At 40.7% G+C, this 15,854-nt stretch overlaps 1 protein-coding gene across 1 annotated transcript in view; it reads left to right on the top strand.

The window, feature by feature from the left end:
• adamts6 (ADAM metallopeptidase with thrombospondin type 1 motif, 6) overlaps positions 1-15,854 on the top strand; it is a 256,947-nt gene that overhangs the window by 143,009 nt on the left and 98,084 nt on the right. Inside the window, exon 11 of the mRNA XM_073064545.1 lies at positions 8,544-8,685. Coding sequence (XP_072920646.1) covers positions 8,544-8,685 — 142 coding nt within the window. The remainder of the gene's footprint in view (positions 1-8,543; positions 8,686-15,854) is intronic.

The following is a 15,854-nucleotide window of genomic DNA, read 5'->3' as shown; positions in this document are numbered from 1 at the left end:
TTTATTTGCAGCAAAGTTGTGAACATCCTGAACTATGTTGCACAATCATCATTTCCCTGATCTTATGATTGAAGCAACATTGTTGGTGAAATGGTCAAAGTTCGTTGGAGTCAGAACACTGCAGCCAGGAACTCCAGAAGTGATGTTCAAGGCATGATTGACTTTCAATAACTACCACCATCTTCCTTTATGAGGGGCATGACTTCAATCACTGGAATACTTTCCCTTTGATGCATAATAACTTCAGTTTTACCATAGCTTGTGATACCACACTTGGTCAAGTACTGTCAAAGAATAATCGCTCTTTTGTTAAAGTGCAGGATGGACGACATTGCGTTGTGGGCTCAGAGCTGCACAAATGAAGTATGTCCCCTCTCTGCCCACATTGTTGTCCCTCTCGTTTTTCTTGCTTTCTTTATCTAAGTGGAGGGACTGAGGGATATTGAGAAACCTCATGCAAATAACATCATTTAAAAGGGCCATCATATACTTGCAACACACACACAATGCTGAAGGAACTCAGCAGGTCTGGCAGCATCTATGGAGAGGAATATGGTTGATGCTTCTAATGAATGGCCTCGCCCTGAAACGTCAACTGTATTCCTCTCCTTAGATGTTACATGGCCTGCTGAGTTCCTCCAGTATTTTGTGTGTGTTGCTCCAAATTTCCAGCATATGCATAATCTCTTGTAATCATGTACTTACATCTGCTTTGGGATTCAGTTGCAATTGTGCTGACATTGGGAAAAATGCCAACCCAGGAATCAGCCTGGTGTATCTTCCCTGCACTCCATCCACATCAAGAATCTCCTTCAACATATAACAAAAAAAGACAACTGCCCATAATACATAAGATCTTGTTCAATTGCAGTTAGACATTTCCAGTTTTGTGCTCAATGGTAGGGTAGCATAATATTAGTCATCTTAATTGCTTACTTTCATTGACTTTGTGCACAAAGGCATACACATTTCGCTGTACCTCCCTATTTCCTGATCTGTCATCTCTCAGGTAACACTCTGTCTTCCTGTTTTTGTCACTGAACTCACATTTATCCATATTGGATTACATCTGCCATTCATGTGCTCATTTACTTATATCACGCTGGACCATCTCTGCATTCTCCCCAAGCCTTACAGACACACCCCCATCTTTATGTTATTCACAAACTTGGGGAGATATTACATTTAATTCCCTCATCTAAGTGATCAATATAATTTGTGAATAGCTGGTGTCCAATTACTGAATTTTATGGAAACCCTCTAATCACTGCTTGTTACTTGCAGACAAAAGCAGTTATTCCTGCCCTTTGTTTCCTGTCTGCTGAGCAGCTCTCGAGCCATGACCATACACTATTACCTCAAATCCCATGTGCTTTGATCTTGCATACGAATCTCTTAGTGGGAACTGTGTCAAAAGCTTTCTTAAAATTCATTTTATGCTGTTTATTGACCAGCTCAGCATTTAATGTGATCATCCCTCAGACGCTGGTGGGTAAACTGTCATCGTTGGGTCTCAACGCCTCTCTGAAACTGGATCCTGGACTTCTTGACAGAAAGGCCACAGTCAGTCCATGTTGGCAGAAGCTTCTGTAGCTTCATCATGCTAAGCACTGGCGCTCCCCAGGGCTGTGTGCTGATCATGCTGCATTGCTAGATCCAATTCAGCCTGAATCAAGTTCACTGATGGCACAACGGTAGTTAGCCTTATCAACGATGATGTTGAGATGGCATACAGAGAGGAGGTCGAGCGGCTGGATGGATGGTGCAAGTGCAACAACTGGAGTCTCCATGTGGACAAGGCCAAAGAGATGATTATAGACTTTGGTGACCACTCCTCACTGCATGTACATGGCTCCTCCATGGAGAGAATTAGGAGCACCAAGTTTCTGGGAATGCACATAATGGACGATCTCATCTGATCCCTCAATATGACCTCTTTGGTCAGGAAAGCACAACAACGTCTCTATTTCCTGAGGAGACTGAGCCCCCCCCACCCCCATTTTAATCAGTCTTTACAGGAATACCATTAAGAGTGTCCTGACCAGCTGCATTACTCTCTGTTTCGGGAATTACAAGGCATCTGACCTCAAGCCGCTACAAAGGATCGTGAGGACTGCTGAGAGGATCATTGGGGTTTCTCTTCCATGCATTAGAGGTATTTTTCAGGAACGCTGCATAAGCAAGGCCATCATTGTAAACAATCCCTCCCATCTGTCCAACAATCTCTTTAACCCCCACCAGCAGGCAGGAGGTACTTTAGTATTAGGGCAAGAACTGTTAGGATGGCAGACAGCTTCCTCCTGCAAGCTGTAAGACTATTAAACTCCCTGTCACCATGATATGGTCTCATCACGTATGAAGCACCAGTAGCATTATATTTTTACTTTTTAACTTGTATATGTACCTTATCATTTGTTAATTTAGTTATGGTAACATTTATTTGTGTTACACTGTATGTGTAAGTTATATCTACTGTGGTGTGTATCATGGTCCGGAGGAACATTGTTTCATTTGGCAGTATACATATGTACAGTTGAATGACAATAAACTGAACTTGAACTTGTGATGCACCATAGCACATTTTGCTTTATCACTTGCAGTCACGACAAGGACAATGGCCAGAGCATTCAATAGGAGGTCCACCTACTGAAAAAGGAGGAGGAGAAAGGTCCAGGCAGAGGTGCTGTCCGTAGAGGATATACATAAGCTGTCCTAATTGAGGGCTGTTCAACAGTGATCTGATTTTCACTAAGGATGTAATCAAAGAAATGTATCGCATGCTGAAGCCAAAGCAGGGCCATATATCTCCGCCCATTCCCCTTTTGGTATCTCCTTCTATTCTTTTGTTACTGTTCAAGGTGGGTCATAGTGCCCATAAACTTTGGATTCTGCTGTACCAGAGCAGCTGCCAACCATTTGGCAGCTTGTTGATGACACCACTGCATGGCCCTGCAACCACAGCAAAACAAATATACAGTGGAAGCCATGCACACAATACGTTTCAATAAGTACACTTAATGTCAGAGAAATGTATATGATATACATCCTGAAGTTCTTTTTCTTCACAGACATCCACAAAAACAGAGAAGTGCCCCAAACAATGAATGACAGTTAAAACATTAGAACCCCAACCCCCTCCCATGCACAAGCAGCAGCAAGGTAACAAACCCCCACCCCTACTCCCACCAGCAAAGAAGTATCAGCACCCTCCAACAAGCAGCCAAGCATCAATAAAGACACAGACTAGCAGTACCCCAAAAACTACTCGTTAACCTGATAATTTGACATACCACAGGCTCTCTCTTTCCCTCCCGAAAAGAAGTGTCCCCCGTTTCACGTCCACAGGTGTCTTGAGGTTGTTGTTTTGCTGCCTGAAGTGCTTTCTGAATGAGTCCAGCAAGGATATCAAGATTTAGGGTAGTTTGTGGCTGTCTCTGTAGCCTGATGGTAACATTGACTCAGTATCCTCCCGAAGGTGGACCACAGGAGAGATGCAAAAGCCAGAGAAGAATGAAGCAGAAGAGGAGAGGAAGCAGAAAAGCAGAAGTCCATATTTGCACTGTGTGGTCAGAGTTTTTGCTGATTTGAAAAGATAAAAAATAAACCATCTTTCTGTGCATACTGTATGTATTTACCAAAAAATCTCCAAATGGTAACCAACAGATTCAACCTAGTGCATGCCATTAATACTCCATGCCTGAGTCTGTCATAATGTTAGTGTTGCTGGACACATGATAGAATACTGGCTCAGAGCAGAACACTGTGAAGGACAATTGAAAGCAGCTCTGGCGATACAATCAGTGCCCACTTTATTAGGTACGCCTGTACTTCTGCTCGTTAATGTAAATATCTAATCAGTCAATCACGTGGCAGCAACTCAGTGCATAAAAGCATGTAGACATGGTCAAAAGGTTCTGCTGTTGTTCAGACCAAATATCAGAATGGGGAAAAAAAATATGACTGACCAGGAAGTGATTGTTGGTGCCAGACAGGGTGGTTCAAGTATCTCAGAATTTGTTGATCTCCTGGGATTTTCAGAGTCTCAGAGAATGATGCGAAAAACAAAAAAAAAAAATCCCTTGAGCAGCTGTTCTGTGGGCAAAAGCACCTCATTAATGAGAGAAGTCAGAGGAAAATGGGCAGACTGGTTCAAGTTGACAGGAAAGCGACTGTAACTCAAATAACCACAAATTACAGTAGAGGTGTGCAGAAGAGCACCTCTGAAAGCACAACATATCGAACATATAAATGAATGGTCTCCAGCAGCAGAAAACCACAAACATACACTTAGTGCCCACTTTATTAGGAGCAGGTACCTAATAAAGTTGCATCTGAATGTATATAGATGTCCCAGCTTTGGACTGTACCAAGTTGCAACACGTGGCAGGAATGTGGTATGGCTGATTCAAATGATTGAGTGGTGTGATAGGATATGAGAATGAATGCTGACATTCCCAGAAGGTCTGCTGCTTTGTCAGTGCCACATATAGAACTGTCTTCTCAGCATTCCAAATCATCTGTTGAAGGGACTGATGCCTGGTATTGTGAGGGCTATAGTCTGATCTTCCACTACAGCACTCTCATCATTGGCTAGCTTCTGACTGAGTGTGCATTGGAAACAGTCTTTGACCATTTGACATTGCTTGCTGGTTAGATTCACTGATGCATTGCATTATGCTTCTTTAGGTTGAACTGAAATCCACTGGCAGGCCAACCAATATGAAGAATGTTTAATTTTGAATGAAGATTGCTCTTGTGGAGTTCTATCATTGTCCTCAGCTCCACACAGCGAACAGGAGTCACCGGCCACTTGTTTCCAACTCATCACCTGCAGCCTATTTAAACTCTTCTCTCATCAAAAGACCTTGTTCATCCATTGAACCAGTCAGTCTCAACCAGTTGCTCCTAGACTTCAGTTCAAAGTAAACTTATTAATAAAGTATATATACGTCACCTTATACAACCCTGAGATCCATTTTCTTGCAGGCATGCACAATAAATCTACAATAGAATAATAACCATAATAGAATCAATGAAAGGCCATTCCAACTTGGGTGTTCAACCAGTTTGCAAAAGACAATAAATTATACACAGTAAGAAAGAAATATAAATGAGCAATAATTATTGAAAACGAGATGAAGAATCCTTGAAAGTGAGTCCATAGTTAGTGGGAACATGTCAATGATGGGGCAAGTGAAGTTATTCCTTTGGTTCAAGAGCCTGATTGTTGAAGGGTAATAACTGTTGCTGAACCTGGTGGTGTGAAGCTTCTTCTTGATGGCAGCAGCCAGAAGAGAGCATGTCCTGGGTAGTGGGGGTCCCTGATGATGGATGCTGTTTTCCTGCACCAGTGATTTGCATACATCTGCTCAATGGTGTGAAGGGCTTTACCCATGATAGACTGGGCTGTATCCACTACTTGTGGTAGGATTTTCTGTTCAAGGGCATTGGTGTTTCTATACCAGGCTGTGTGATGCAGCCAGTCAATATACTTTCCACTACACATCTCTAGAAGTTCGTCAAAGTTTTAGATGTCATGCGGAATCTTTGCAAACTCCTAAGGAAGTAGAGATATTGACATGCTTTTTTCATAACTGTACTTACGTGCTCGGCCTAGGACAGGTCCTCTGAAATGATAATATTGAATAATTTAATGTTGCTTACCCTTTCCACCTTTGATCCCCCAATGAAGACTGGCTCATGAACCTCTAGTTTCCTCCTCCTGAAGTGAATAATCAGCTCTTTGGTCTTGCTGACATTGAGCAAAGGGTTGTTGTTGTGGCACCACTCGGCCATATTTTCAGTCTCCCTTCTATATGCTGATTCATCACACTTTTGATTCGCTCTATGACAGTGGTGTCATCAGCAAACTTAATACGACATTGGAGCTATGCTTAGCCACACAGTTATAAGTGTAAAGCAAGTAGAGCAGATGGCTAAGCACACAACCTTGTTGCCTGTGAGTTTAGTATCTATTCTCTCTTGTTTTGTGACCTCTTGTGGCTTGTTATTTTGCAACTGATTATTCAAGTTATCGCTCACTGCTATATTGTCTCTAACTGCTCTGCTTTTGGGTCAAGCCTCTTCTACTGTTTCTGACAGGAAGAAGAAAAAATAAGGAGTTTGTTCCACAGATTTATTTCAGCGGTGTAACTCCAGTGATTGCAAGAACTCTCACCTCTTAGTTTGTCCTTGTCAATTTGAGGTTGTTACCTGCAGCTGAGCAATACTTTTTTTTCCTGTACACAAAGGGGTGGGGTGGAAAGTGTGTTGGCAAGAAATTATTTTGGTGATTTGCTAATGTGAATGCCATGGTTATTTAACTGGAAGTTTGTGGTAGTCGTCTGACTTGTCTAGGAAGGTTGGAGTACTGATAACGTGCGAGGATACAGTGGGACATCAGTTATTTCTGAGACCTGTTGATCAAGGTTTATCATATATTATTTAGGTGGATGCATAGAATGGGACAATGCGTGAAATTCGTGGTGTATCAGTAAGAAATGTGAGTCCCTGATCTTGGTCAAATGTCAGGATCAGGTTTATTATGACTGACATAATGTGTAAAAAATTGTAGCTTTGAAGCAGTAATATAGTACAATACATTAAGATCCCTATAAGTTTCAATAAGAAATGCTAGCAACACACACACAATCCTGGAGGAACTCAGCAGGCCAGGCAGCATCTATGAAAAAGAGTACAGTTGATGTGTCAGGCCAAAATGTCAACTGTACTCTTTTCTATAGATGCTGCCTAGCCTGCTGAGTTCCTCCAGCATTTTGTGCATGTTGCTTGGATTTCCAGCATCTGCAGATTTTCTCTTGTTTGGAATAAGAAATACTATATTAAATAAATAATGCAAAAAAAAAGAGAAAAATAATGAAGTAATGTATATGCAAGGTCATTAAATTTCTTGGACTGCATTTATTTCCTCATCTGGCACTGACCTCCATTGCAGCCTCCTCCAATTAACACTTTTTGTAGCCCTGTAAATAAAGAATGTCTCCACTTCACCTTGTTCCAAATTGGATTTGTTCTCTTCTGTAGCCTAATACCACCTGCAGGTACAATCTCCTCATGTAAAATGACTTCCCATCACCGAGCCCCTTCACTCTAACGTATCGGACTGAGTTGTTGCTGGCTATTTCTCACTGATTCTAGCCACTCCAGATATTGAGAAACACAGTGCCAAGATGTGTGGTTGCCACAATCATACCCAGGGGGTCTGGGCACAAACTTTCTGCAAGACCTCCACAGGTTCAAACTGCTGCTGGCTAATTGCAGATGAGTCTCATACCAACTTTCTATCCAAATTCTCCCCTAATGATCTCCAAATCCAAAATAAATATAAGAAAAATCCTATATGAATAATACCACTTTAACACCTAAACTCTGGACAATCCCTCGCCTATTTAAAGTCCTTCATTTACAATTTAAATTAACTTTTTGCACAGCTAAGTTTGTTTCACATGTAGGTACCTTTTAGAATTTTGGCAACATTAAGTACTTTCATAGATCTTTGGTAGAGATGTGACCTTTGGTAACATTAGGCATACCTGTTACATTGTGTGTGGGGACTTGGGGGATGTTGCTCAGGAACTGTGTAGTGTAAATCTGTATAAAGTCTGCCCAAATGGTTTAGTTTTTCATTGTGCAGCTGTGTGTTTTACCTTTAGTCTCACTTTTAATCATACAACCAGATGTAGGTATGTTTTGATTGAAAACAAATAAAGGAACTTCTTGGCCAAATTAAGATTATGTTCTATGTAGTCTGGAAAATTGTTTCACATGTTTCTTGGTTTGGGTGCAGTTTTTGTCCCTATCTATCACGTCTGGAGATTATGTGGATGTTAGTGGATGGTCTTCTGTGGTATATTATTTCCAAACCACACAAATTAATGAAATTCAGTACCATCATCTTAAGGTAATAGAGAATCAGTGTTTTAAAAAAGTGTTGGCGTACCTTGATTTCATTAAGAGTCTTAATGGACTGATAAAAGAAATAAACACTGGTGTAACATGATAACGGTTATTGGCGTAATAGAAATAATATTATTTATGTTTAAAAGGAAATAAATTTAATATGACAGTTGGAATAATGGACTAACTGAATAGCCTGTCATCCAGTTGGTCTTTAGAGTGCATGAAAGAGTCTTAACTGGCTAATTTAGAACAGGTGAACTATGTGGTTAGATTCCACTGTAATCATTCATTGTCTCATATTTGACATGGAATCCTTTATAATTATAACTTGTAGTGTCTGTTTCAATAGTATCAACAAAAGCTGTTTTTGTTGTGTTGTGATCAGTTTTCAGATTCACTAATGTAAATTATCAATTTAATTAATTTTAATAATTATTATCTTGTAATTGTTTCTTGTGCATTGAAATGTTGTGTTCTATAAAACTATCAATAAATCAGTTAAACAGAATCAAATAATCTTAAAAAGTCAAAGTGTAAACTTTAAAAACATTTTCTAGATGTATTTTCAAGTTTATTTTAGAACAGATTCCTTCACATTGTAAAACTATTCATTTTTGAAACAGTTCTGGGCGTGGAACTTGCCTGGATAACGAGCCACCAAAGCGTGATTTTCTTTATCCAACAATAGCACCAGGACAGGTGTATGATGCTGATGAACAGTGTCGGTTCCAGTATGGCACCACGTCACGACAATGTAAATATGGGGTAAGGCATCTGAATTCTGATATTGCTTAACTACAGTCTTTCATGTGTCTCTAAAATATATTCATTCAGTTATAGGCACTGTACAAGCTAATTTGCAGCATCATACATAATACGTAAATGGAAAAATATATTTTTCCTCCCCCATTTTGCTCAAAATTCTGATGTAATAGCTTTGGCATTTTAATTAATGTTTTGTTATAATATTGCATATTACCACGTGAAGCACATATTCAATTAATAGACATTTTGTTTCATATGACACAGGCACAATCTCTGAGATGAGAGGATGTCCATGTCAGATTTTTGTTAATGCAGTTCTTTGTTAAATGCTAACAAGTACCTAAGAGCTTCTTGTACAGAGCACAGTTAACTTCCTAATACTAATGTAGAGGTACCTTGATCTTTCTTTGATACCTTCATCCACTGAATGGACAGGACTGCTGCAAGGACAACTTTAAAAGGTAATGCCTCGGAAAGGCAGCACCCATCATTAAGGAACTCCATCACCAAGTACATACCCTTTTCTCATTGCTACCATCAAGGAGGAGGTACAGGAGCCTGAAAAGACACACTCAATATTTCAGGAACAGCTTTTGCCCCTACATCATCAGAGTTTTGAATGGACAATGAACCCATGTGCACAACCTCACCATTATATATATAGATATATATATATATATATATATATATATATACATACACACACACACACACACACACACACACACACACACACACACACACACACACACACACACACACACACACACACACACACACACACACACACACACACACACACACACACACACACACACACACACACACACACACACACACACACACACACACAGTTAATTAGGATACATTGGGACCAGTACATTTTGTCCCAATTAAGCAGCTGCCCCAATTAGCCGTAGTTTCATGGAAATAGTTAAAAAAGATTAAAAAAGACAAACTACCGTTTAACTGAGTAACAAATCTGTTTAAATGAAATATAGAATAAATTGGAACACTACCAAAACTACTACAGGACTATAAAACTGTATATTCGTTCCTAATATTTAAAGACAGAAGAATTCATTCAGTGCATACTAATGTATTCTTTAAGTCAAGTCAAGTCCAGTCAACTTTTATTGTCATTTCGACCATAACTGCTGGTACAGTACATAGTAAAAATGAGACAACATTTTTCAGTACCATGGTTTACATGACACAGTACAAAAACTAGACTGAACTACATAATTAAAAAAAAACACAGAGAAAGCGAACACAGAGAAATTGACTGTAAGTGAACAAAATCAGCGCAGGTACGTAGTGCGGACAGTGGTCTGCCTTCAAACAGAGCTTTTGACGATTACATCCTCCAAATCTTCTGCAAAACAACATATTTCCTGACACATGCCCGTGATACTAAACCTGCTTCTGATTCTAATTCTGAAATAGCAGCTAAGAATAGCAGAAACAAACTTACATCTTACTAATCCCAAATACTTAATTACTAATGTGGAACTTTTGATGAGAGTAAGGGAGAAGCTATCAGTACTCTTTGTTATAAAGGAGGATTCTGGCAAGAAATCCTGGAGTTTGCATGCAGTATTAAATGTGGAAGTCCTGTAGTTTCTGTCAGATTTATTACTACAGGTTTTGCTGTCCCAGTTTTCCATGGTAGTCAATGCACTACCAGTAAATTAATATGAGATGTTCATGGACTATTTTCATCGTAAGAAATAATGAATCAGAATCAGGTTGTGAAATCAATTGTTCTGCAGCAGCAGTGCATTGCAATACATGATTAAAAAAAAAACTAAATTACAGTAAAAAAAATATATAAATTAAATAAGTAGTGTAAAATGAGACCAAAAGAAAAATGGGTTAATCTACATGGTTTCATTGTCCATTCAGAAATCTGATGGCAGAGGGGAAGAAGCTGTTCCTAAAACATATGGGGTGTGTCTTCAGGCTCCTCTACCTTCTTCTTAATAATAACATTGAGAAGAAGGTATGTACTGGGTGATGGGGGTTGTTAATGGATGCCACCTTTTTGAGGCATTCCCTTTTGCAGATGCCCTTGATGCTGGGGAAGTTTGTGTCCATGTTGGAGGTGGCTAAGTTCACAAATTTCTGCAGCTTTTTCTGATCCTGTGCGGTGTCCTCTCTGTACCAGATGGTGATGCAACCAGTTAGAATGTTCTCTACAGTACATATGTAGAAACTTGTGAGAGTCTGTGGTGACAAACCAAGTCCCCCCAAGCACCTAATGAAATATAGCGGCTATCATGTCTTCATTATATTTGCATCAATATGTTAGGCCTTGATATATCTTCAGGGATGTTGACACAAAGGAACTTGAAAGTGCTTACCCCTTCCACTGCTAATTCCTTGATAAGGACTGGGGTGTGTTTCCTCAACTTCCCCTTCCTGAAGTCCACAATCAATTCCTTGTGGTCCTTGCTTAGGCAGGAGTTGCTTCTGGCCATGACCAATCTCTCAAAGCACTTCATCACGGTAGATGTGAGTGAACTGGATGATAGTTGTTAAGGCAGCTTAGCCTGCCCTTCTTGGCACTGGTATGACTGTTGTCCTTTTGAAGCATGTGGGAGCCTCTAACTGCAGCATTGAGAGATGTCCTTGAACACTCTCACCATTTGTTTGGCAAGGGTTTTCAGAGCTGTAGCCAGTACACCAGCAGGGCCTGATGACGTATGAGTATTCAGCCTCTTGAAAGATGTTCTGTCGTCGGCCTCTGAGTCAGAGATCACAGAGTCTGCAGGGATTCCCGCAGGTGTAGTTTTATTCTTTCAAAGCGAGCATAAAAGACATTGAGCTCATCTGGGAGTGAAGCATCCCAGCCATTCATCATGTTCAGCTTCGTCTTGTAGGAAGTAATGGCCTGCAAACTCTGCCAGAACTGATGTTCATCCAATTCCATCTCTAACTTCAATCAGAATTGCATTGTCTCTCTTAAAATAGCTTCTGTAGGTCTTAATCTGGACTTTTTGTATAGTTCTGTATCACCGATCTTGAATGCCACAGATCTAGCCCTCAGCAGACTATGAATCTCCTGGTTCATCCATGGCTTTTGGATTGGGTATTTCCAATATGTCCTCGAAGGCAGAGACTTATTTTCACACACATTTTAATGAAGTCAGTGACAACGGTAGTGTTTTCATTCAGAGGCAAAGATGAATCCCTGAATATTGGCCAGGGCACCGATTCAAAAGAGTTTTGTAAGTACTCCTCCACTTTCCTTGACCGTACCTTTTTAGTCCTTACTACTGGTGCTGCAGCCTTAGTCTCTGCCCACATGGTAGAAATAGAAGTGACACTTTACAAAGGCGGGCATGGGATGGCACATCCTAGAACATCTAGGGGTCAAGTGTTGTCCATTCTATCTGTCAAAGGGGTTTTCCAGCATTATCTTGGTAGTAGTGTACGTTCTGCCTCTGGCCAATTGAAGTGATTCTTCTGCGGCTGTCCATCAATTTCGATGTTGACTGTGCTGAGAGTTTAGTCTGTGCAGGCATGTTTATGGGCCACAAGACCAGACCATCCAGAAACTCTACTCCATAACATGCCTTGCACAGTAGTTAGACAGATGGTGTCATTCCCCCACCATACAGTCTCTCTGGACTTCCAAATCTGATGCTAAGTGGTACAAGGGAGTGCACTTAGCGAATAAGGAAGCTGCCCTGCAGTGACAACTAACTAGTCTAGTGATGCCATCCGTTGACTAGCACTCTGGTTCCTCCGCATGCCACCAAGGTGGCTGAACCATTGACCCTTTTGGATTTATCTGCCACAGACACCATCAGACGTCCTGCTGCCGGCATCCTCGTAGGGTGCAGCCTTGGCTTGAAGAGGCATAACCTACGAAGTAGCAAAGGCATGCTTACCTCCTTGACTTAGCCAGCCATGATCCTACTACTAGATCTAGTCTAGTAGTATAGATGGAACATCACCTTCACGGCTAGGTTAGACCTGCCAGAGAATGAATCTCCGCCACACTTCGCTGATGTTCGGCCAGTGTCACTCCTTGGTGAGGTGCCAAGGTAGGATTTTGATATAACACTGATGAAGTATGTCAGCTCTTCTGGTTTCACAAGTGATATGCTGATGATAGCTTGGAGACTCCTTCAAGCTGGCCTGGTTGAAATCCCCTGCAATGATATGGAAGACGTGCAGATGCACTGCTTTGGGACTGTTGATCACAGTGCTCAACACTTGCAGTGCTTGTGTGACGTTGGCCAGCAGCGGAACGTACACCGTTACCAGGATAATGGTGGAAAACTCCTTTGGCAGATAAAATGGACAACGCTTGACCCTTAGATGTTCCAGGATTAAGAGAGAACTGCCACATCTGTCCACCACAATGAGTTAATCATAAAGCCTACTCTACATCCTCACCCTTTGTGGAGAATGGTAAAGTCATCAGGCTGTAGTGCTGCGTCTGAAATGGTGGGAGTGAGCCATGTTTCTGTGCAGCAAAGGACAAAGCAGTCCCTACTGTGTCTCTGGAACTGCAATCTTGTCCCAGGTACCCCTCTGATACTCACTGGAAATGTAGTACTTTAATAAATACAATTTTAAACAGTAAAATTGGTCATAATTACTGTTTAGCCACCTCCAAGGCCGTGAGAAGCTGTATGTATTCAAAATAAATCCTTTAATGTATTAAAACATTCAAAATATTAAATATTTTTGAGATTTATATTTCAGTTTCTACCTTGTATGACTAGGTTTTTATTTTGCTCTACATGAAATCTTTAAATAGTTAAATAAAATTAGTGAGTTTTAGTACCTGGTTTGCTGTCTGTGAGAATTCTTCAATCTGATTGGCTGCTCAGCCTGTTTGATGTTGTCGAATACCACAGAAACACTGCAGGTGACAGCTGACGGAAACCAAAGTCAGAATAGGGAAATTCACGGAAGAGAGCTCTTTGAAGTGTTTGGGTGTAAATTTCTTCCATTCAGCCACAAGGACTATCAGTTCGTTGGTTAATGAAAAATCTGGACGATTTCTTTTTTCAGATCTGCACGATTAGACCTTATGTAGACTGGAGCATATGTTTATTTTAAAATGTCATTTATTGTTAGCAGGTTGGGACTACCTTGATTTTCTATATATTGCATTTTTTTAAAACACCAGCAAGGTTAAAATAGGATTGGTCTAAATAACCTATTCTGTGTAAGACCCTAAGACATAGGAGCAGAATTAGGCCATTTGGCCCATCAAATTGGTTTTGCTATTCCATCATGGCTGATTTATTATCCCTCTCAACCCCATTCTTCTGCCTTTTCCCCATATCTTTTCATACCCTGACTAATCAGAAACGTATCAATCTCCTTTTTAAATATACTCAATGGCTTGCAGTCAACTGTGGCAGTTAATTCCACAGATTCACTACTCTTTGGCTTCAGAAATTCCTCCTGATTTCTATCCTAAATGAACGTCCCCCTATACTGAGGCTGTGCCCTCTGGTCCTAGACTTACCCACTATAGGAAACATCTTCTCCATATCCAGTCTACGTAGGCCTTTCAATATTCGATAGGTTTCAATAAGATCCACACTTCTAAATATTCTTCTAAATGCCAACAAGTACAGGTCCAGACTCATCAAACGCTCCTCCTATGTTAACCTTTTCATTCCTGGAATCATTCTCGTGAACCTCTGATGCACCATCAATAACTCTCGGAGACAGGAGGCGAACGATAGGCTTTTATTAGCTGCAAGAGACCACCACACAGCATCCTGGAGACTGAGGGAGGAGCAGTGCCTCCAACCACCTTTATACAGGGGTCTGTGGGAGGAGCCACGGGAGCAGTCAGCAGAAGGGCGTGTCCAGACAGGTATATGTAGTTCACCACAACCTCCTCTGTAACTTCTCCAATGCCAGCACATCTTTTCTTAGATAAGGGGTCCCAAACTCCTCACAATACTCAAAGTGTGACCTGACTAATGTCTTATAAAGCATCAGCATTACATCCTTGTTTTTATATTCTAGTCCTTTCAAAATGACTGGAAACGCTGCATTTCTCTTCTCTACCACCTGCAAGTTAACCTTTAGGGAATCCTGCACGACAACTCTCAAGTCCCTTTGTACCTCTAATTTCTGAATTGTCTCCCCATTTAGAAAATAGTCTACACCTTTATTCCTTCTACCAAAGTGCAGGACCATATGCTTCCCTACATTATATTCCATCTACCACTTCTTTGCCCATTCTCCCAATCTGTCTAGGTCCTTCTGTAGACTACCAGCCCCTCCACCTGTCCTTTTATCGTCCACAAACTTGACCACAAAGCTATTAAATCCATTGACATAGCATGAAAAGAAGTGGTCCTAACACCATACCCTGGGCAATCAGAAAAGGCTCCCTTTATTCCCACTCTTTGCCTCCTACCAATCAGCTAATCTTCTATCCATACTAATATCTTACCTGTAATACCATGGGTTCTTATCTTGTTAAGCAACCTCATGTATGGCAGCTTGTCAAAGGCCTTCTGAAGATCCAAATAAACAACATACACTGACTCTCCTTTCCCTATCCTGCCTGTTATTTCCTCAAAGAATTCCAGCAGATTAGTCAAGTAAGATTTTCCCTTAATGAAACCATACTGACTTTAGCTTATTTTATCATCTGTTTCTTAGTACCGTGAAATCTTATCCTTAATAATGGATTCCAAAATCTTCGAAGTCCAGCTAATTGGCCTATAATTTCCTTTCTTGTGCCTTCCTCCCTTCTTAAAAGAGTGGAGTGACATTTCCAATTTCCCAGTCCTTTGAAAGTTTTCCAGAATCTAGTGATTCTTGAATGATCATTACTAATGCCTCTACAGTCTCTTCAGCCACCTCTTTCAGAATCCTGGGGTCTAGTCCATCTGGTCCAGGTGACTTTCAGACCTTTTAGCTTCCCAAGCACATTCTCTTTAGTAATAGCAGGTACAGTTACTTCTGCCTTCTGAGACGTTCTTGAATTTCTGGCATACTGCTAGTGACTTCCCCAGTGAAGATTGATGCAAAGTACTTATTGTTCATTTGACATTTCTTTGTCTCCCATTACTACCTCGACAATGTATTTTCCAGTAATCTGATATCCACTCTCACCTCTCTTTTACTCTTTATATATCTTAAGATATTCTTAGAATCCTCTTTTATATAACTGGCCA

Source organism: Hemitrygon akajei, chromosome 13, assembly GCF_048418815.1.
Source record: "Hemitrygon akajei chromosome 13, sHemAka1.3, whole genome shotgun sequence".
Taxonomy (NCBI): domain Eukaryota; kingdom Metazoa; phylum Chordata; class Chondrichthyes; order Myliobatiformes; family Dasyatidae; genus Hemitrygon; species Hemitrygon akajei.
Note: the sequence above shows the minus strand (reverse complement) of the source record. Positions and strands in the feature narration are given on the sequence as shown.